The sequence below is a fragment of the Chelon labrosus genome, assembly GCF_963514085.1.
Source record: "Chelon labrosus genome assembly, chromosome: 16".
NCBI lineage: Eukaryota > Metazoa > Chordata > Actinopteri > Mugiliformes > Mugilidae > Chelon > Chelon labrosus.
In genome coordinates this window covers 4,787,258-4,810,109 of record NC_140349.1, presented here as the reverse complement: position 1 = coordinate 4,810,109, position 22,852 = coordinate 4,787,258, and the positions used below count along the sequence as shown (strand labels likewise).

The window sequence follows — 22,852 nt, the reverse complement described above, 5'->3', positions numbered from 1 at the left end:
CTACAGCTATCTAGATCTCAGTAGATGTGTTCTCTGATGCGCCTTTCTGTCCTCCGAGCAGGTCCAGAGGCCGAGATTCCTCTGGGAGACTTGGACAGGGTTCCCTTCTCGTCTCTGCGCAGAACGCTGGATCAGCGCCGGGCCCTGGTCATGCAGCTGTTTCAGGAGCATGGATTCTTTCCCTCAGGTAGATATAAAGTGAAGGAACAGGAGGAGGACATGGTTATTTAAATCTACTTTAATAAGAAAGGGAGAATTTACATGTTACACATTATTATTAAACCTTCAGAGTTCATGGCAGTGAATTATATAAAAGGAAGTTTTTTAACACGTCCTTTGGGTTTATATTTGTTTAAATGAGGAACTGAATCAGTGTTTTGCAGCCCATTTATAGAAGTTGTAGTTTTTTTAAATAAATAACAACTCCAGATTCTTTTCTTTGTTTTAGTGCAAAGAAAAACATTATGAAAGTATTTATATTTAATGAGCTATCCTTTTAGTGAATATTTTATGAACAACCTGAAATTTCTTAGGATAAGAGTCGTGTTACGTCCGCAACTCTCACTAAAACAGTGCGACCTCTAGTGGACTCACTGAGAATGGCAGTTAGTTTTATTGAAACATTGCAGTTAATGTCTTCGGTGTCATTTTTGCACTGTGCAAATTCATCCCGTTGACTAGATTAGACCCTCTGAGGGGCCTGTTTTGGCCCCCGGGCTGTATGTTTCACACCCCTGCCGTACAGGATATCCACCAGGATATATGAAATGGTATAATGTTTTATCTTTCCTCTCTTCCCTCCAGCTCAGGCCACAGCCGCCTTCCAGGCACGCTACTCCGACACTTTCCCCAACAAGGTGTGTCTGCAGCTGAAGATCCGCGAAGTCCGCCAGAAGATCATGCAAACGGCCACATCGGGAACCCTCGAGGCCGAGGCCAGCCCCGCCCCGTCCCACAGCAGCTCCTCTTTCAATCAATCAGCCCGGGAGGACGGAGGGGCGGAGCAGCAGGGAGACAAAGGCCGGAGCCCCGAGGAGCCGAGGAGCGACGGATCGTGAGCTGGAGAGGATGACGAAGCAGAAAAAAAAATTAAATAAAAAAGGAGGGAGAGAGAGGAGTGTGTGTGAACCAGCGGGATGCGTTCTACTGGCACTAATCTCCACCAGACCTGGGCAGAAACACAGAACATGGTCGCAAATATTCAAACTACTCAAGGCGCGCTTGGATCGTCAAATCTGACCATGAAAAAGGAAAAAAGAAAAAAGAAAGAAAGAAAGCCTCAAAAGTGGTTGAATCACATGCAAGTCATGACGAGTCAAGTGCTTCTTGTAGTTATTTTCCAAGTATCCTGAATAGTTTTAGTTAACACTTTTGCCCAGGTCTGCTCTCAGCACATTTGTACAGTAGTTTGTAGTTCGACACACAAACTCTGTGGTACACACTCTCTAGCTCTCTGGCACACACATACAAACCAACCCTGGTGCACATGTAATCTCCAGCATGCACATGATCCCATACACACACACACACACACACACACACACACACTTACCAAATCAGACTGTTACTCTTGGTTGGCAGTCCCCAGGAGCCGCTACCAAGGACCATGACACACAAAGGCACTTTGTCACTTATTGTGCAGATGCAGTTTGCTGTTGCCAGCCAAGCCAGCCAGCCAGCCAGCCCTCAGATGCCATTGACTTGACCTCCTCCTCGCCCCGTCCACTCCTCAGCACAGTGGTCGGGACGCAAACACAACCCCAACGACCTCCTCTGATTATTCCACAGCCCCTCGATGCTGCAAGACAGACAGCACACACACACACACACACACACACATATACAGTACATGCACACATACAGACACACAAACACGCAGTGCATGGACACATCTGTGCAGTGTGAGCACTCGTACACAAACATAGTAAAAACCCGTTCTGACCAAGCCATTGGCCTGCACAGTTTTTAGTGATTGTAATGAGAAGAGAAACTGATGAAAGCATAAAATCTATTCGCTCCTGATTAACGAACAGGAGTTGGGATGTAGTGTGACCAATCTTTGCACCTTCAGTTATTGCCATTTTGAAAAGACTGAGTCCTCACTGGCCGGAGCTGATTATATATAAATAAATATATATAAATGTCTGTATGTCTGCTGGGGTTTAACGTCCCCCTCAACCTGTGTGAACAGGCACCGTAAAGAGATTATGAAAAGAGACTTATGTGGTTGTGAGGCTTTGAAGAATCAACGTTGAATTCGACACTGACCGGCTCCCGACAGAGCACAGAGGAGAAAAAGGCAGAAGAAACCGGACTCATAAGACGTAACAGTAGTGACTTAAGGACAACATGACAAGCTCACCAACAGAAAGGAAAAGTAGAAATTTTAACCAAGCTTCTCTGAATCTCCCCGTGGATATGCTGTTGCTTTCTCTCGTTATCGTTGCCGTGGAAATAACCCGTTTTACCGTGGCCTGTTTTTCTCTCTCGTGGCTCTATTGTGTTTCTTCTCCAGCATAAAAAAAAATCACAACAACAACAACAACAACAACAAAAAAACTCTGGACAAAAAAAAAAAAAAAAAGGGGACGAAATCAGTCTGTGCCCTCCCCCCCTTCCTCCTCCCTCCCCAGTCCTCCCACCCCGCGCAGTTTTAATTGTACCTGGGGTGCATATCCTCCTGCCCCCCCTTCCTCCCCCCCTGCCCTACGATTTCTCACCAGACACAGAAGTGGGGGAGCAGGGGCGTTTGTCGTTTTGTAAAACGTTGAAATCAGGTGTTTGCACAATTTGTGCGGCCCTCCTCGTCTGGGACCGCCACAAGTTAAATCAGGAAAGTATTGTTCTTACAGATTGTTTTAGTAGTAAAATTAATAACCTTGTTCCGTATGTTATCAATCCTCTCTACCCTTCTTCGCCGTTCTCCTCCCCCTCGACTCCTCAAGTATTGTTAGAAAGTGCCCTTAAGCACTGGTCCCGGGTCAAGCGCTATGTAGCTCAGGATGGTTCTGGTTAGGGTTAGTTCAGGGAAAGCAGATCCTAGACCAGCCCTAGAGGGCAGTCTCTGGAGCCCTCCCCTCTTCCCTCTCTTCTCGACACTTTATCCTTTCCCATCAAATGGTGCAATAGGACATTTATTTTTTTGGAAATGGGTGGGTTATTTTGTTCTTCTTCTTCGGGGCAAGGCTGTGTGCCATAGATATTAAATCCAGTGCAGTCAGTCAGTGAGAGGAATGAGCTGTTGTGATACTATCTTTAACTATGGTATAAAAACAAAACAAAACAAACAAAAAAAAAAAGAATCACACAATTATTGTTATTGTTGAAGAGATAGAGTGTATAACTTACTAAAAGTCAAAGACAATTTTTGAATAGCACTTTTTGGCTCTTTGCTTCTTCGGTGAAGAGTGGGGGTAGTTATTATTATGGGTATCTCTTTTATTTCTCTGTATACAGTTGGATGTGTGAAACAAAAAATATATATATACTGGTATTTCCATATATGTGCATTTAGGTCTGCGTTAGGGTGTGTGTGTATGTTTTGGCACATGCATGTAGCGCGTTGACACGACCAACCTCCTTCACCACGCAGCAACATTATCAATAGTATATTTTTCATTGTACTCCACATTCTATATTCTACTCTAGAGACAGTATTTTTATAGTCACCATGACTATTTTGTCCGCCATCTTGACTGTTATGAAACCCAGTTGATTCAGGATATATATGACCTATATATTCAGGATATATGATATATAAATATATATATATATATATATAAAAAATACACAGGTAATAGAAGACTATCAATCCACATCACTTTGGGGTTAGGGCTGTAAAGTGTCTTTCTGCATGCACGTGCTATGACATGCACACGCGCACGCACCCTTGCAGACATATGTGCATACACACACATGTATGCGTGTACACTGTATGATTGTGCTTAAAAATAAACTGTCCTTACTTTGGAGAAGGAATTTTAGGATGAGCGAGGTGAGTGTTATCTCATAAGCAGGCATGTTGACCATGTGCAATATTTCTAAACGACAAAAAAAAAAAAACTAAATATTGAAAATATTAAAGATCTAACACAATGCCTTGCGTCTTTTGAGTTTATTTCCCTGAACTTGTCGCGTGTTGTTTAATATGTGAACTTGTGTGATGCTACACCCTGCAATCTCTAAAATATTGGAAAATCAAACCTCGAAAACAAATTTGGTTACTCTGACCCAGCAGACAAGTCCCAATAAATCCCTAAAACATACAGTGTGTACCTCTCCAGCTGCTCTCTATCAAACATATCAGTGTTGAGAGTACTTACAGGATTAGAGCAGCCTTTCAGACTCGGGTCATATTGGGTGAGGAGGTGGGTTAAGGCAAGGAGACCCAGTCAAAAAAAAATAACTCCTATACAGTAAACACTCTCTGTGGGAAGATGAAGAGGACAACTGCTCGCCCACTTCTCAATCACAATTAAGTCCAGTGGCCTTCATCAGCTGATACTTCAGTATGTTGTTTTCCCCAAACAAGACAAAACACTGACTATATTAGATAACGTTATGATAAAATAATAATTTAAAGTTAACCCAGTTGAGGTTTAAAATAATAAGAAATAATAATATTATACTGCTGTACCTTCCTGTATATAAAAAGTATGAATGTATGTTAAAATGTATTAGTGTTTTAGTTGCTTAAGGATTGTAAAGTAGGTTTCAGAGCTAATGTGCAGTTTTCTCAGGTTTATGATGTAAAATTGTGCTATTTCTGTAAAAGTAAATGTGTGTTTTTTTTCAGACTAATACAGAAATTTATATTTTTTAATTTATTGCAACGTGTACCGTGACTGTTATCCCTTCTGTGGCCTAGTTAATTAGTTTTAAATTTGTAGTTGTTTTGATTTGTGAAAGCTACAGCGGCAAACCGTAACACCAGCCGCTTCAAACTCCATCTCCCAGGTGGCATTGCGAGCGTTCCGTTTCTAGGTGTCTAGCAACAGCTACCAGCCCAGACAGCCGGCGGCAACGGGAGCGGTATTTCTCGGTGTGTCTTTCCACGATTATTCGCTGCCCGTTGTTTATAATTAATAGTCGCTTAGCTGAAAAAAAAAAAAACACAGTGAAAATACAACCCTGACCCCTGCACTGAGATATGAGCGGCAGCGGGCGGCCCAGGACCAGCTCGTTTGCTGAGCCGCCAGGTGTTCCAGGAGCCGCCGCTGCGTCTACCGGATCAGCCGCTGCCGTGGGGAGCAGCACAGGAAAGTCCGGGGTCCCGCAGGCCTCCGGCAGCAGCTCGTCAGGATGTTCCAACCTTAAGCTTGCCAGTAAGTTCAAACCAACAAGCATCTCTTTCTCGGGAATCTATATACACAGTAATGTTTTAATTATTTCTATTTACTTAAAAAAAAATACCGTTTGGTATTATTCACCACAAAAGAGCAAATTTATTATTTCTCCGCGCTGTGGCTAGCGAACTTGCTAGCATGCTAACTTGCTAGCTTGCTAACGTTAGCCACTTGTTTTGTATGTTTCTAGTTCTCTGTCCGGCCGATGGATGTATTCACCCTCACCCGGAGTCAGGATAGATCACTGGCCATCAGTTTAACCAATTTTAACAATAATCCGGTTTATTAATTTATTTATTTAATTATTTTTTTTGCTTCAAGTTGATCTGTCTGATGTAACTGTGGTCAGTGTGAGTGAGCAATTTAAAGGGCTCTGTTTGTTCTTTGTGGCCAACATGGACTGATATACCTCAACTTGGGTGTTACACCGAGGGTGGCTTTGTGGGTGTCGCTCAGAGGGTGGCATCAGGTAACAAAGTGTGGCTCGCCTGGAGGAAGGGGTCAGGGCGGAAAAGTTGCCCGTTCACCAAGGTCACCTGTGGGGCAAAGGCTTAGCAGCAGGTGGCCGACGCCTGGAGGATGCAAATGATGCACATCACAAGAGCTCGGCTGTCTGCTTGCTGTGCTGCCAAGGAGTGTGTTTCCTCTGTCTTGGATGGACCGGTGCTTTATCACTGCAGGGACAGGTGTGTGTGTGTGAGTTAATCCAAACCTTATCATGTATTAGCAGACAGTGATGTGTCTCTTGATATTACAGCCCCAGCAGCGGGAGGTCGTCTCCAGTTCAAAGCGGTGTGACCCTCCCGTTTCTCCCAAATGTCGCCTTTGGCTGTTAGATGCTCCTCTGAATGACTGATGGGTGTTTTTCAGGTGTAAAGGACCTGGAAGCTGTTTCAGGAGGCAGGATTAACCACACACGGTTTGATGTAGCGTTTAGAAAGGGCGGTTAAATTAAACTTGGACATGGGCTGTCATTATGAATAACACGGGGAGATGTTCATGATGAAATATTTGCCTTTTTTATGTGCTTACACTGTCATAAAATCCTCGTTATGCTGCTCCTCGTTTAGTCTCTTGCTCCTCTGTGTGATATTGCAAAATTTTAAAGGAAAAACTTCATTGCGGGTTGTGTGGATTAAGTTACGGTTTACTTTCCCGTCTGCTTGCCTTACCAAAATAGTTCATAGGGATGAGTAGATGGTGTAAAAATACTGTTCTGCATTACAGCAGCTGGTGTGAATGTCCCAGGGAGGAACTGACAGGCCCTGACATGTCCTGTCAGGTAAAGGAATGGGACTAAAGAAGGAATAAAGCTCTTGCACCGTGCTTGTCTTTCACAATAGACCTTCCTGCCTTCTAGGAAATTACAAGTGTCAGCTTTTTTAATTGATGATTTAACACCATTTGAGTTTTTTTTTTTAATGTGGAGATTTAACATCCTAAAAGGAAAAGGGAAATTCATCTTACTGCTATAAATGTCCCCACATCACAGTGTAATTACATGCTGCTGCTGCTGTGACAGTGTCCGAGCAGTCGTGCCATTATTCACAGTCTGTGGAGCAGCTATTTGTCTCCGCGTGACACCATCATCACAGTCTTGTCTCCTCAGCGTCGAGCTTTAAAGGAAATGTTCCAAGCACACAAATTAAAAGTGAGGTGTAAAATATTAATCATAATTCCTAGGCGGTGAATCGTGGTCTTATCTCTCATGTGGAACAGTGCAGAGACTTGTCGGACCCCGCCTACAATTATTTGTTTTTTTGGTGGAAAGTTGATCTGGAGTCTCGTTGTTGGGAGTTGATTCATCTCCTGCAAAGATCTGCCTCTCCAATCAAATGGTATTGGGTGAAACACGCCCCATAATGAAATCTAAATGGTGTTTTACAGGCTAGACTGTCAAATGAGCATTTTCATCTTCATCAGAGCTTCTCCATTTGGACCAAACGGCCTGGTTAGATTGTGGAAGCCCGTGCTGCATTGAACTGCATATTAATAAACCAAACTAAACTGTCTTAATCCTACTTTGAATTAAGATGTGAAGTTCATATGAGTGCAGCTTGTAGTCAACCCATTAATGTAGAAATCTGCTGCCTAATGCATTAATCTGGGATTATACTGCGTTTGCTTCTTGGCTAAAAAAAACTATCGGCTGTTTTTAAATAAAAAAATAAAAAAACACACCAGTGGATGTGACAGTGTTTGAAAAATGGCATGCCGTTAAGGAACCGTTTCCTTGTGCAGTCTTGAGTTTCCTTCCGTGAATGTCAGGTGAATGACAGGAAGCCGAGAGGGACACAATGTGAAAAAAACACTGAGCTTGAACCGCGGAGCGACGATAAATCAGGAGCTCTGACAAAGCTGGAGTAAGGCCTCGTCTTTTGTCATGATAGATTACTGCCCACCGGCAAGTTTTCAGCCTGAAGAAATGAAATGAATGACAGCAGGAAAAGAGCGGTGATATCTCCAGCAAGAAAACTCTGTGTCCTTTAACCACGTGCCCCTACTTTTAACCTGGTGCCCTCTTGTTGCTGTCCAGAGCATGAACCTGGTCACTGAGGCAGAAGAACCCCAGTGACCCGGTCACTCTCCAGGCCTCACAGTCTCCGCTGTAACAGATATCACCAGCGTACCTATTGAATAACGCCCACACTCCTGAGGGCTGAGGACAGTGCGTGGACACGGACGTACAAGAACACCAGGACACGCAGTGCCGTCTGTAAGAGGGCCATATCAATAAGTGCATTGTCTTGTTTGCTAAACAAAGCATTAAGTATGTGGACGTGGTCGGAGTGACAGCGATACGACGCGACTGCAGCTACACGACAGAGGGCTGCTCTATTATTTAAACAGCGCAGATCAGCGGAGGAAAATTTCCACCCACTGAACACGCTGGTTAAAATAACCCAGACCTCAGCAGCTTCTATCAGGACTTGGTTCAAACCTCAGAAATAATTTTCCAGATGATAGTTGTTGATTTAAAAGTGGCTGTCTTTTGTAGTTTTTGCTATACAAGGCCAAACAGTGTAATTATAATCAGCTGAATAATTCCGACGATGCAGAAATTGCAGAATAATTTCCCGGCACACACCTAAAATATACTGGAATTACAGATAAATCTACATTTTATTTCACATTAAAGCAGGCCTATATTTTTCTAAACTTTTTATGTGTATGGTGTAATGACCCAGGTCCGTTATTTCTGGGTAACTTATGCATAAAAACAACATTATAGTGATGTTTACACCTTATCAAAACCACACTCTGCACATAAATGAGTCAAAGTGCTGCACAAATACTGATCAGATTCAGTTTTATTAAGTTTTACTGTAAATCTAGAGGCTGTATTTTTCTGTTTATTTAGAGAGGTAACAGCGAGGAACTGATGGGATGTGAAGTGACAGAGATGTGAGATGGCGTGCAGCAAAAACTCCTGCATCCACATAAATATATTGTTCTGTTCTAAGAAGAAAATTCAAAGCGCACCGTAATGTGAAAGTATCATTACCTAAAATGTCTATTTAACAATATGATATTTAACGAGATACAAAAACTAGTGTAAGGAAAGATTTTATTAGTGTTTACAGGTTGTTATTTCCTCTACATAAAGTTGAAATGATTCTCCATAAAAAATAGTAGTTTATTAAGCCAGTAAACTAAAACACGTTCAGCAAATCTTCAAGTTTGTGATAACTTAACCAGCAAATATCATTTTTTTTTGTTTTGTTTTGCTTGAAAAATTAGTAAAAGTCAGATAAACATCGGCCGATGAGTTTCCAGGAGGGACAGAAGCATTTGTTTAAAATAATTGTTTGAAAAGATGAATGAAGCTTGAATCCATGTGGACGACAACGATGAAAACGTGGAGACATCTCGGTCATCTTCTTCTTCTTCTACTGAATCAATTCAGGCTTGTTCTTCTTCTTCTCTTGTTGTATTTCCAGCAGATTTTGTGTTCTACAGCAGCAGATCAGAGCAGAAAATGTTCTGTAAACTGGTGACTTTAAAATCTCACAATTATTTTTATTGAGTTGAAGAAGTGTTCTCCCAGTAAACGTAGTCGCTTACAAGGAAATGCAAACCAGGAAGTTTGTTCTGAAGGTGTTTTATTCTCCTCTGAGCCTGATTTTCTCAACAAATCAAAGCTTTTGTGACGCATTTCTAATCTGTAAATGAGTAAAATGCCAAGTAATCTAATCTGGTCTGTGTGTTGACTCATATTTGATGTGACAAACTAACCTTTTCATTGAACACTGTTATCTCCTGAGGCACTTTATCAGGACAAATAGAAGTGGTTGGCCTATTTTTTTGGGATCGTTCCCTGTTTAATTAGTCACAGTGTCTTGAACGTGAACTCCGCCATTCCCGTCTCCTTCCTCTGAGGCTTTTTGTAAAGTTGACATCCATTCACTGGGCTGTCTCATTAACCTAAATATTCAAATGGCCAGCGGAGAGACGGCCCAGATGTTGAGGCGAGGAGTGTTGTTTGGGTCCCGGCGTGAAGCAGCTTCTTATCCATGGTTCTTGTAGAAAGAAATCCTTCTTATACGTTTAATAGTAATTAACAGAAAATGGTTTGTGACACATAACGGTATATTATTCCTCCTTCTTCTTCATCTCTTAATTTCCTTGTTGCCTAGGAGACAGCGGGAAGGTGACAACAGTCGTGGCCACGCCGGGTCAGGGACCGGACCGCCCACAGGAAGTCTCCTACACCGACATCAAGGTGAGTAAAACGGCATCACCGCCAGACGCCACCACAACTTTTTATTATATCATCTCTTAACGGAGACTTTAATCACCACACGGACACAAAACGCCAACGCAATAAATTGATAAGAGTGTTGATCGATACCAGTGGCTCCATAGCTACTGTGCCAGGGGGGCAGAGGTTTATCACTTTCAAGGCTCGGTTTATGGCCTACTTTCTGATTTTCTGATAACGCGACATAATTGTGTCAGCGACGGGCTAATGAAACCCCGGCAAGCACGAGTCTTGCATTAACCCAGACGCCTATCACGTCTCAGATAAAACCTAATGGCTCTGGTAGCGTGTGCAACTTATCGCTGGTCGTCGTCTGAAAGTCAATAATTGTTAAACGTCCTTATCGGAGGTGTTGACGCTTTTCCAACGCCTGCAGCAGTAGAAGGTTATTGAGGTATTAATACATTAATGATTTAAAAGTCGCAGTCGCCTGTAGCTGTTAATAATCACACACACTGGACTGCAACTAATGATTATACGTATTATCAGTCTGCTACTTTGCAAATTTGATTATTTTCAGTTTGTTAGAGCTGAAGAAGCTACTTAATTAGTGGAGAAACATCTTCAAGAGACTCTACAAGTTCAGCTGTTCTTATTTCAGGTTGTTTTTTTTGGATGATACCATGACCTGGATGACTGAGAACCTTCATAGACTTATCTTATTATGGTCCCCGATTGTGGAACAGCCTGCCGGAGAACCTCAGGGCCGCAGAGACTGTTGATGTTTTTAAAAAGAGGCTCAAGACCCACCTTTTCAATCAGGCTTTTAATTGATTCTCTTACCCATTTTACAGTTTTAGTTTTAGTCCCTCAGTTTTTAGCAATTTTTAGTTTTTAGTAGTTTTTATCATTTCCTTTTCTATTTTTATTTTAATTATATGTTATAACTACATGTTTTAATTTTATGAGCTGAAAAGCATTTTATCTATATTGGTCATTTTTGTCCCAATTTATAGTTTTAGTCCCTCAGTTTTTAGCTCCAGTGTCTCCTCATGGGGGCCGACCACACTGGGAGCTGCTTCTGGTCTACTGACGGGGGTGCTGTCCTGTGGGCGGCTCTGGTCCTGGTGGCTGGAGGGCTCTGCACCTTGGTGTGGGGCCTCCTGTCTGCCCGGGTCGGGGCTGTCTCTCTATGGCGGTGCTCCCTGCAGTCGTGGGCTGGAGGCCCCCTCGGTGTGGTCGGCCCCCAAAGGTGGCTTTCTCCTTGCTCCAGGTCTCGGTGCCCGGCCATGTCTCTCTCGTGTGTGTGTGTGTGTGTGTGTGTGTTTTTATGAGGGTGGGAGGGTTGGATTTTTTGTTTTGTTTTGTTTTTGCTGTTTTTAGGGAGGCACTTTGTATTGCTTTTAAAATGCATGAAAAGTGCCATATAAATAAATTTGATTTGATTATCTTCAGTTTATTGTCATAAAATTAGGGATGTCCCGATCAAGTTTTTTTGCCCCTCCAATCCGATATTGATCTTTTAACAGACAAAACATTTAATGTGTGCATTTGTTTGTTTCTTATCCCTAATACTAAAGCTGGTTGGGGTAACCTAGTAACCCAGGGAGACGGGGTCCACCCTGGACAGGTCTCCAGTCTATCTCAGGGCTAACACAGAGAGACAGACAACTATTTAAACCAATTAACCTAACCAGCATGTCTTTGGACGGTGGGAGCAAGCTGGAGAACCTGGAGAGAACCCACGCAGACACAGGGAGAACATGCAAACAGAAAGGCCCAGTCAGCCTGGATTCGTTAATGTAATATTTATTAGTATATTATTAATATATAAAATGATGGTAAACTCTCCTTATTCCTTAACTCAGCTGTGTTTTCAACGCTTTTTACATCAGACAGGTTTGATCACGGGAATCTAAGCCCACAGTTCTAGCACAGAGCAAATTCAATATTGCTCTAAATAGAGAACCTGCACAGTATAAAGGTTTTATATTTCGTGATCTTGAACGAGTAATGTTTCATATTGAGTAGTAGCCCGTTACCGTGTGCGCTGCATATTTCATCTACGCCAGCTGGCCCCGATGGTTCACGCTGCAGAGTCTGACCTTCACTTAAAAATAGCCATAAAAGATGAAGACGTTTACGCTGGCGATGTGTGTTTGGTTACGTGGCGCGGTAGTCACGGTTATAAAAGGGGAATTAGCATAATGCTGTGAACAGCTTTCGGGGAAATGATGTGAACTGCCGTCTTCTTCCCCCGAAAACTAATATTACAGTGCTACATTAAACACTGAACACAAATAAACTGGAGGTGGTGACAAACATGAACTCCGTGTTGTTCAGGTGAATTTAACCGCTCTCTATTTTCTGAAAACCCTGCAGGTTATTGGAAATGGATCGTTCGGTGTGGTGTACCAAGCTCGCCTCATCGACAGCCAGGAGATGGTGGCCATCAAGAAGGTCCTGCAGGATAAGAGGTTTAAGGTAGGGGCCCGTTCTCTGAAACCGGTCTGGACACACTGAGCTTGATGGTCAGCTGTTGACATGGACGTCCTGCACCGTTGCCACTGGTCGCACCCCTGTCAACAGCTTCTCAGCGTAGTTGTTGAACGTTGCTCTGATTGGCTATTCAGCGTAGAAAACCACAGACGGAGAAGAGAAACGAAAGTAAACAAAACGACAAAGTTTATCTGAGCATCATCTAGAATAATTAAACTGATCAGCGTGATTCAGGAGGGACCAGTTCTGTGCTGTTCTCGTTACTTGTTAAACATCATAAAGTACTGTTCCAGTTCAAAATACACATCTGCATCAGTCAAAATGTCCAAGTGTGTTATCGAGGACACATCTGGAGGTAACTTGTATGGACCTGGTATAGCCTGGTATCCCAGAATGCATTTCACGAGTGTCATTAAATACGCCGCTGCTGACTTTAACTTGTCAAGTTTGAACCAACAAGTACGCTGCTCAGAAGGTCACATACTTACGCTGTGTGTTTGTTTTCTCTGCAGAATCGGGAGCTACAGATCATGAGGAAGCTGGATCACTGCAACATTGTGCGACTACGTTATTTCTTCTACTCCAGTGGCGAGAAGGTACTTGTTCCTGCACAAAACAGAAAACAAAACACGCATTATAAGTTCTACTTTAAAGAGAGTTGAAAGATAGCCTGGTCTTCACCATCCTACGTTTCCGCCCAAAATTTGATTTCGGTCTGGCACGTTAGTCTGGCCCAATGTAATAGGAATCTGTCTCCGTAATGGGCGGATGCTTATTTTGAGGTTTAAAATCATTGGAGTTCCCTTAACCAATGAGCAACGTTTGGTAATGACGTATATTGTGCGCCGGAGTTCAGGCTCTTACACTTACCACTTCCGCTTCCAGTTAAATAAATCAAACTTTTCCCAAAGCCAGTTGGAAGGAGAGCTACGACGTCCTTGCCATTTATAAAATTGACAAGACAAGCCTCTTGTTCTGGTTTTAATTCCGTGATGCTCTCGAGAGTTGAGACAACTTCGCGGATGGCTTCTAGCGTCTCTTCCTCCGTCGCCATTGTTGCTATGCTGTTGAACTACAAGCTTCGCTGGACTACAAGCAACTTGGCATGCGAGTTCCGCGTCATCACTCAACTGTTGTCGCTGATTGGCGCGGTTACACGCGAACCGTGGAAGTGCAATTTGGCCAGACTCCGTGCCAGACCGAAATCAAATTTTGGGCGGAAACGTAGGAGACAACATGTCACAAAGCACAAACGCTGAAGCCCAAATCTCTTTTTGCCACGTCACCTCAGACTCTCACTCTTATTTTACTGTACCATATTGACACGATGTTACTACGATGGCCGGGTTAGAAAATGCTCTTGATTTGAATTGATTTTGATTTGAAAGATCCGATATCAGTTCATAAAATAGACGCCATTTCCTCCATCCTTTTGTTAAAAATCTTACGGCAAGACTGTTTTTGCAAAACAACGGGATTAATCCATTTATATATGACAGAAGCTACAACTCTGAAGACGCCGTTAGACCTGAGAACTGATTGGATTTTAAAAAATATATTTGACGGCAGAGAAGAGCTGAATAGAGAGGTCAAATATTGTGGAAATCCCACTGACATTAGTTTTAGATTTAAGTAAAATTATTTGGAAGCTAAATTAATTTATATTTAATCAAATCCATTCAGGATATCAGTAGTAACACCCCAGCCCTCGTCTGGCTAAGAAAAAGATGAAATGAGGCACAGAAAAACAAAATTACTCCGACGTAACATAAGAAATACCCCAACCCTAAAAAAAGGAAGCAATCCATTTCTTCAGATAAATATAGACGTGTTTTTAATATTGCTTAAGTATCTTACTGGAAAATGAATGTTTAGGTCAGTTTGTTTTACTTCATACTTGTCTCAACCCGTCCACGCTTTAATCTGTGTCTCTCTCTTTCTCTCTCTCTGTTCGTCCTGTACAGAAAGATGAAGTGTACCTCAACCTGGTGCTGGACTTTGTCCCCGAGACGGTCTACAGGGTTGCCAGGCATTTTAACAAGGCCAAGACCATCATTCCTATCATTTATGTGAAGGTAATTCACCTGCCTGTCGTCCACATTATTACTGTTTTCTTCAGTGGTTAAACATCTTTGCTTTAAACTGCTCCATATACATGTTTTTGTAAAGAGTGGAGGGCTGATGTTGTGGTCTCTCCAGGTGTACATGTACCAGTTGTTCCGCAGCCTGGCTTACATCCATTCCCAGGGCGTGTGTCACAGAGACATCAAGCCCCAAAATCTGCTTGTCGACCCTGAAACTGCCATCCTAAAGCTGTGTGACTTCGGCAGGTGAGCCCTCGTGAACGTGTCTCTACGCAGACTAGACCTTAATTGAACTGCTGCAACTTAAAAAACAGTGGTAGCTTAAGAGTTTCTGCCATGAGCTGCTGCCGTCTTTGCTGTCGTTTAATGTGATTTCTTGTTTTTTTGTCCCTCAGCGCCAAGCAGCTGGTCCGCGGCGAACCCAACGTGTCGTATATCTGCTCTCGGTATTACCGCGCCCCCGAGCTTATTTTCGGCGCCACCGACTACACGGCAAACATCGACATCTGGTCAGCTGGCTGCGTGCTGGCAGAGCTGCTGCTGGGACAGCCCATATTCCCCGGGGACAGCGGTGTGGACCAACTAGTAGAGATTATCAAGGTGATCAAGGTTTCTGTACGTGCTGCCTGCGCACGTCTTCCTGGGTTTAGGTTTTACTTATATTTCCTGTTCGTGTGTCTGTTATCATAGTCACCTCTACAGTTCTCCTTCTTCTTCTGTTTTCAGGTGCTGGGAACACCGACCAGGGAGCAGATTCGAGAGATGAATCCAAACTACACAGAGTTCAAGTTCCCTCAGATCAAAGCGCATCCATGGACCAAGGTAAATAAACAGTGGAGGAAAAATCTGTCTGCAGAGATGTGTAGAAAGAATCGGATAGAACATGGACAATGATTATTTTCATGTCACAGATTAAACTACAACTGCTTGACGCTTGTTCCACACACTTATTTATGAATCTAAAGAGTGTTTTACCTATTGTGTTGGAATAAACTTTGAATAAACCTCTTCTTCTTCTTCTTCTTCCTCCTCTTGCTCAGGTGTTTAAACCTCGCACCCCTCCAGAAGCCATCGCGCTCTGCTCCCGGCTGCTGGAGTACACGCCGGCCTCGCGCCTCTCCCCGTTAGAGGCCTGCTCGCACGCCTTCTTCGACGAGCTGCGCCAGCCAAACACACGACTGCCCAGCGGCCGAGAACTGCCGATGCTCTTCAACTTCAGCACCACAGGTACAGACCCGTGGTTAATCTGTTTGTCCACCAAGCGATACGTCAGGCCTCTCTTCTTGTTTAGCTACGATGACGTTCTCTTCACAGTTGGGTGGTCTTCCTCAGCGGTGACCTCTGTGGCCGTGCAGTGAATGCAGTGTACACCATTCTCCTGTTGAATGACTCTATCCTGCCGTTGTGTGACTCATGGCTAAATAAAACCTTTTCTTCTTTTATTCTCTGCAGAGCTGTCAATCCAGCCTCAGCTGAACTCGACCCTCATTCCTCCTCACGCTCGCTCACATACAGCTGCTTCCGCCCACGGTGGGAAACTCTTATTATCACTTTATTCTTGTCGAGATTTTGTTCTTGTTGTCACAAGAAACAAACAGAAATTAAAAGTGTTAAGGCTTTCTTTTCTCCAGAGGACTTTAAATTTTAGTTTAAATTCAGAATAGAAATGAATTTATGAAGCTTAAAGTGGCATCTTAAACATTTCACAACTCGTCTCAAGACCAAACGCTGTTTAATACTGAAGGTCACAGAATTCTGAGGACATCTGAACAAATATTAATAACAATCATTCTGTCAGCAACAGTGAAAGATCACTGTTGTTTGTGTGTGTGACATAAAAGCCAGAAGTTAATAAGCTGGCTTGGAAGATGGAGGTGTGCACCTTTTCATCTAACAGCTCACTGCTCCTGCTGCTTCTTCTTCTTCCTGCTCCGTCGCTCCCTGCAATATTTCAAACTGATCCCACCGACAAATAACGGTTGTAGTTTTGTTTTGTCAACGGGTTTTTGATGAACGATGGTGCAAAGGCTGTAACTGGTTCAAAGAAAATGTGTGTTTTGCCAGTTAGATGCTTTTAGTGTGAAGCTGCAGCAGTAGAAAATGTTAGGTTAGGTTAGGATAGGTGGTTAGCACTGATGCCTCACTGCAAGAAGGTTCTGGGTTTGAATCCATGGACCGACTGGTTCCTTTCTGTGTGGAGTTTGCATGTTCTCCCTGTGTCTGGGTTCTCTCCAGGTACTCCAGCTTCCTCCCACCGTCCAAAGACATGCTGGTTAGGTTCATTGGTGATTTTAAATTGGCCGTAGGTGTGATTGTCTCTCTGTGTTAGCCCTGTGACAGACTGGAGACCTGTCCAGCCCCCCCGCGACGCTCCAGAGGACAAGCAGTTACAGAAAATGAATGAATGAATGAATATATATTCTTCACAGACACACAGTTATTTATAAATATGGATAATGACTTTGTAGAACCAATAGCTCACCTGGTTCATCCAGTGATCTGACGCTATAATGCTTACTGCATGTATGTCCACCCCATCACTTCTTGTCTCCTTCCACTATCACGTATCAAATAAAACCATTAAAAAAAATAAAAATGATCTTTGCACCTTCTACTTTAACGTCTAAAGTTAATATGTAATCAGCGGCACAATTGCCTTGAGTTTCATATATTATTGGATCCCCTGTGCTCCTCCTCTGATTGTACTGCAGCTTCAATAACATATAAATTATTTGACATAAAATACTAATTATTATTTTAGTTTAAAATTACATTAAAACCTAAAAATGGTTGAACCGGAACTTTTTATTCAATAACAAAGTAGTTTAGTGTCTTTTTCTTGACACTAGATGGCAGCACTGGACTTAGAATCAAACTGCAGACTTTAAATCAACCTTGTTTAACATTGATCCGTGGTGTCGTAATAATCTAACTCTACCTTCCTCTTCCTCTTCCTCTGCAGATGGTACCGGTTCAGACTCATCTCAACACAGCTCAGTACCTGGGTCCCTCAACAGCATCTGAAGCAGCTTCTCACCTGCACCTGCCTGCAAGCCTCACCCTCGTCTCAGACACACACACTCTACAGCTTTCCTCTGTGCTGCTTGCTCTCCTCTTAGACGGTCCGTTTTTGTACAGTAAACGCTTCGAACAAACCGTTAGCTCCTTAGCTGCCAGGGTCAGAAACCACACACACACACACACACACACACACACACACACACACACACACACACACACACACACACACACACAGAGTCGTCCCGCTGCTGCTGCTGTTCAGGTGGTAAGAGAAGGTTCAATAGTGGGGGCTGGTCCTCTGTGATATTACTTTTTTTTTTTTTTTTTAAATCAGCGTTTTGTGTTTATTTATTTGACTAATTGAAATCATCTTGCGTCTCCAGTTGTGTTTTTATTCCTCAGTGTTTCAGTGGTGTCGACTGGACTAGATTTGGGTTAACTTATATTGAACTCAGGGTGGGAGAACGGACGCAGGGACCGATGGATTCATAGATTAACTGAGCGCTGAATATAGAAGGAAAGTTCTTCAGTGTCAGATCAGATGTTCTCCTCTAGAACCGTTCCTTGACCCCCCAAAAAATAAAAAGTTTAAACCCATACAAATATCAAATCAGACATGGACCGAGGCTCTTTCTCAGCTTTTAATATGTTTTTATATATTTTAAATAAACTTACAAATCAGTAGAGCGTTGAGTTGTTGGTGAAATGTTCAGGGGAATGCTCCTCGTCTCGTGTTTTTGTTTAATTCTTCAAACTTCTAGAAGAATTAGTCTTTTAAAATCAGGCAAACTCGTTCTTCGTCCGACCTGCTGCTTAGTTGTTTTCACTTGACGATTAAAAAGGCTGGAAAGAAAACTAGAAGATGCCACTTTTTCTTCCGATTACCGATAAAATGTCCTTGTTGTTGAGTCAGGATGGTGGAGGGGAGTGACAAATAAAAGATTTAAGAAAAACAAAAGCAGGGAAACTGAGGTATGGCGCAATTGTGGAATTAATTAACAGAAATAAAACCTGACTTCTAACAAAACAAGCAGAAACCAAAGTAAAATACAAATTTAGTTCCACACAGAGAAATGGAGTCTTCATTCTTTAGCAGTTGCATCATTTTTAAACTCTCTGAAAAGAAAGAAAAGTTTAATAATATGTAGTTTTTTCACTGGTTTCTCTTCACTAGTTCACTATTTGTTCATAATAGTCTTTTTTAAGGGGTATTCCACTAAAATAATTAGCTGTTTGATTTTGTTTTATTGTTTTAATTCAACCCAAATGTGATATTTATCCTTTTTAAATGTGCAAAAATCAGTGAATTCGTAAAATGTTACTGGAAAACGATAAGAAGTGAGAACATTTGAATTAACTCTGGGCGCCATTGAGAAGCTTATTTTAGGGTCAGTTTTACATTTTAAATGCAAATATAAATAAATATAACAACTCTGAGTTTTATTTTTACTTCTGGAGCATGCTAAGGATTCACATACAGATAATGGAAGATTACAAGTAAACGAGAACTAGTCCAAAGACTAATCTGGGTGCCATTTCTGTCTGGATATTAATGTGGAAAAAAAACATCTGTGTTTTAAATTCAGCAGAGAAACTAATGAGACGGGGAGTTAATAAACATTTATTTCTTTGTCTTCAAGTGGAAGCTGGAGACACTTAGAGACAGAGAAGTCTTTTAAATCATGACCTTTTAGCTTCTTTATGGATAAATGGACACAGAAACATATACGGAGGCTTAATGTGAGTAAATCCCTCTTTGTGTTGGTTTGTTTGTTTGTTTGCTTGTGTGCTTGTTGTGCTTCTGTCGTTTTATAACGGACCAATTTGGATTCAACGCCGTGGCTCGGAGGACGTGCGAGGGGTTAAGAAATAAAAGCTTTTTAGAGATAAGTTTAGAAGTAAATCAAGTTTAGGTCGCCCGGAGAATGTATCGCTGTCAGTGTCGAGTGTGTGTGTGTGTGTGTGTGTGTGTGTGTGTGTGTGTGTGTGTGTGAAGTTATCCCACGCTGCCGTCTGAACAGCCAGTGTTTTAGGATTAGAGCAGCCAACAAGTACAGATTTTTAGTAAGCAGTACAGACCACTTGAAAGTTTGTAGTATAGTATATTTGATACTATCGTCCCATGGCCTCCACCTCTTCTTGTTTTTTAATTCCTCATGCACACGTTCATTTTATAAGAGGAGAGTTTTAGAGCATACTTCACTCGACTGCTTCCTGGTTTTTAAACTGGTCACCTCCCAGTCTGCTGCCTCACATCCCGCCGTCTTTGCCGTTAAAGAGTCCGACTGGCGGTGTTCGATTTCCAGCCGACGGCGTTCCCACTCAGAGCCGTCGGTCCTTCTGTGGCTATGAAAAGGTGTGAAGAACGCCAGAGGACGGGAATCAAACAAGGCCGCTTTTTTTTGTTCTTTAAAAAAAATATACTTTCAGAAGCCATCTCTCTCCCCTCTCACTCTCCTTCATCCTTCGCTTATCGCACATGTAAATATCACTGATTTTTATTTTTTTTTCCTCTTTTTACTTTTTATTACAGAGTTGTTTATATCTTGTTTCCCTCATCCTGTCGACGACGCGGTCTTAGTTTGTGCATTTTTGTAAATAAGTTTCTTTTTTTCACAATCCAAAGTGTAAATACTGAAAAAAGAGAAAAGGAAAAAAAAACAAAAAAACAGCCTACTCCTCATGTTTGTTGACGATCTCTCTCTCTCTCTCTCTCTTCTCCTTCTCTTTCTCGTAGTCCAGTGAAAGCTGTAAAGTAGCTCTGGCTCTCCCCTCCTTCGTTCTGACTGTACAAGTGAATATTGTCAGAGTTCTGTTCCAAAACGTTCTCAGCAGATTCAGATTTTGTGAACTTGAAACCTTAAAGCTGTGAAACATGCGCCGTCTTGGATTTGAATCTAGCTTAAGGTGCCTGCTGACACGCCTTTTTCACTTTTCTGTCGTCGATCTTGCAAGTTAATAAACGCACATTTTACTTCTGTTTTTTTTTTACAATTTTTGTTGAGCGTGCAATTCCTCAGTGACCTTTAACATGTTGTATTTACAAAAATCTGGTTTCAAGTCTGCAGATTAACCAGAAATAGAGGAGAAGCAATCATATTTACAGTTTAAATGGCATTTTATATTAAGAAAAGGGAGGGGAAAGTGTTTTAACACTGTTTGCCAGCAGGTGGCGCATGTGTCATATGTATTACAGCTGTAATTTCATTTTTCGCCTGTAGGGGGAGTTGTCAGATTAAATGGTCCCTTTAAATTAAAAAAAAAAAATAAAATATATATATATATATATATATATATATATATATATATATATACACACAAATTTGTGCATCAGGACAAGACATTAAGAATTTTTCTTGTAAAAAGCTGCCTGCCTACATTTCCCATGATGCAGCTGTGCCACTGAGCTAACGACAGAAAACACAAACTTGTGAATACCACAAGAGGGCGGAATTCGTATGCCGTTAAATCGTTAAACACATCTATTAGACATTAAAGTCGTATTTTAACCGACGGGATCTTCAGGTTTCTGCTCTTCGTTTTGGAACAGAACTCTTAACGTGTTGTGACAGACTGCGATACATGATTACTGTGCAGTATTGAGAAAAAGAAAATGTCTTGGCTGCAGGTCGCTGGTGTTTTGTTTTTTTTTTGTTTTGTTTTAAGACTGAGTCCAGTGACCCGGAGCGTCCTCGGGAAGTGTTGAAGCCGGATGAGAAATAATGTGACGAGTGTCCGGTCTAAGTACGCTACGTGGGCATTTTTGTATTAAGTGCTGTATGGCATTGAGAGTTGCTGCTAACGATCACAAGATGGTGGAGATGTTTGTTTGTGTGTGTGTGTGTGTGTGTGTGTGTGTGTGTGTGTGTGTGTGTGTGTGTGTGTGATGTTTCCTCCCTTATTTAACCGATCGACTCTTCATAAGTTGTGACTTTTATTTAATTTTTTTTTTTTAACTCCAATGCTGTTGAGTTCATCCTGGCCTTGTGTGTCTGATGAGTCGGTGGACTATGATAATGATGATGATGATGATGGAGGGATAGAAGGAGGAGGAGGAGGAGAGAGAAAGAAAACACAAACCTGTCTGTCTCTGTTCTGTGTGTATGATATGGACTCATTTACTGTAATAAAGTGATGAAACTGTGTTCACTGTGTGTCCTGTTTGTTTCTTATGTTATAAATTAGATGTAGGTTTAGTTTTTTATGAAGGAGGAAACATCTTTCCACTATTCCTTGACTGTTTTAACCTTGTGGCAGGAAGAGTTGTCCTGCTGAAAGAGGCCGCTACCATCAGGGAATACTGGAAAGGTGTGAATGGTCTACGTCTAACAGCAGAACAAATCGACCAAACTATCTTCTCCCTGTAGTGCCTACTGTTGCCATGTGGTCCTCAGATAAACGACGCACCCAGCCATCCACAAGATGTAAAAGATCATTGACCTTCAGCCCCAAACTAGATAAATTAGATTTATGTTAGGCGCTACTTATGATGTGCTGCCAACTCCCCAGAACTTAAACCAGTGGGGAGGTGAGGATGTTGCCTGCCCACTGTGCACTTGTGTCTGCACGCTTAGACATATTCTGACAGGTTGTAAGGTTAGTCTGTCCCAAGGACGTTATACCTGGCGTCACAACCAGGTACTGAAATGTTTAGCAGCTGCAATAGAGGAAAAACGGGTGAATGTAAATTCCATGGCCGTTAACAGAGAGAATAGATGTATTAAGTTTGTACGGGAGGGAGAAAAGGCCAGACTATCAGGCATCAGGCATAACACGGGACAGCTAAGAGTAGGAGGAGCCTGGCAGATGAGAGCGGATTTAAATGGACAACTGGTTATTCCAGCTGAGATAGTTAGCACTCGACTACGGCCAGATCTGCTGTTGTGGTCTGAGCCAGAGAAAGTAGTTTATTTCATAGAGCTGACTGTCCCGTGGGAAGATATAGTTGAGGAGGCTAATGAGCGAAAAAGAGCTAAGTATGCAGAGTTAGCAGCAGATGCAGAGCAGAATGGATGGAAGGCTTATGTCCGCCCGGTAGAAGTGGGCTGCCGTGGATTTGTGGCAAAGTCGGTGATTGCTCTGCTGAGTGAGCTGGGCATACGAGGAAGGAGCCAGAGGACTGCGGTTAGCAACATGTCCTGGGCAGCAGAGAGAGCCAGCGACTGGTTATGGGTACGAAGGAAGCATGCTAGCTGGGGAAC

The 22,852-nt window shown here is 42.4% G+C and overlaps 2 protein-coding genes across 3 annotated transcripts in view; both read left to right on the top strand.

The window, feature by feature from the left end:
- Positions 1–4,578, top strand: part of cica (capicua transcriptional repressor a) — a 36,553-nt gene extending 31,975 nt beyond the window's left edge. For both annotated transcript variants that reach the window (XM_084563601.1, XM_084563600.1), the window contains exons 21-22: positions 62–187; positions 805–4,578. In XM_084563601.1, the coding sequence (XP_084419727.1) occupies positions 62–187; positions 805–1,058 (380 nt within the window). In that variant the 3' untranslated portion in view covers positions 1,059–4,578. The remainder of the gene's footprint in view (positions 1–61; positions 188–804) is intronic.
- Positions 4,579–5,018: 440 nt separating this feature from the next.
- Positions 5,019–22,064, top strand: LOC311501584 (glycogen synthase kinase-3 beta-like). The gene is made up of 11 exons (XM_084563487.1): positions 5,019–5,324; positions 9,983–10,068; positions 12,430–12,531; positions 13,059–13,142; positions 14,511–14,621; positions 14,746–14,876; positions 15,026–15,230; positions 15,357–15,452; positions 15,671–15,857; positions 16,083–16,160; positions 17,593–22,064. The coding sequence occupies exons 1-11, from the start codon at positions 5,150–5,152 to the stop codon at positions 17,652–17,654; spliced, it is 1,317 nt and encodes a 438-aa protein (XP_084419613.1). The 5' UTR covers positions 5,019–5,149; the 3' UTR covers positions 17,655–22,064.
- Positions 22,065–22,852: the final 788 nt, after the last annotated feature.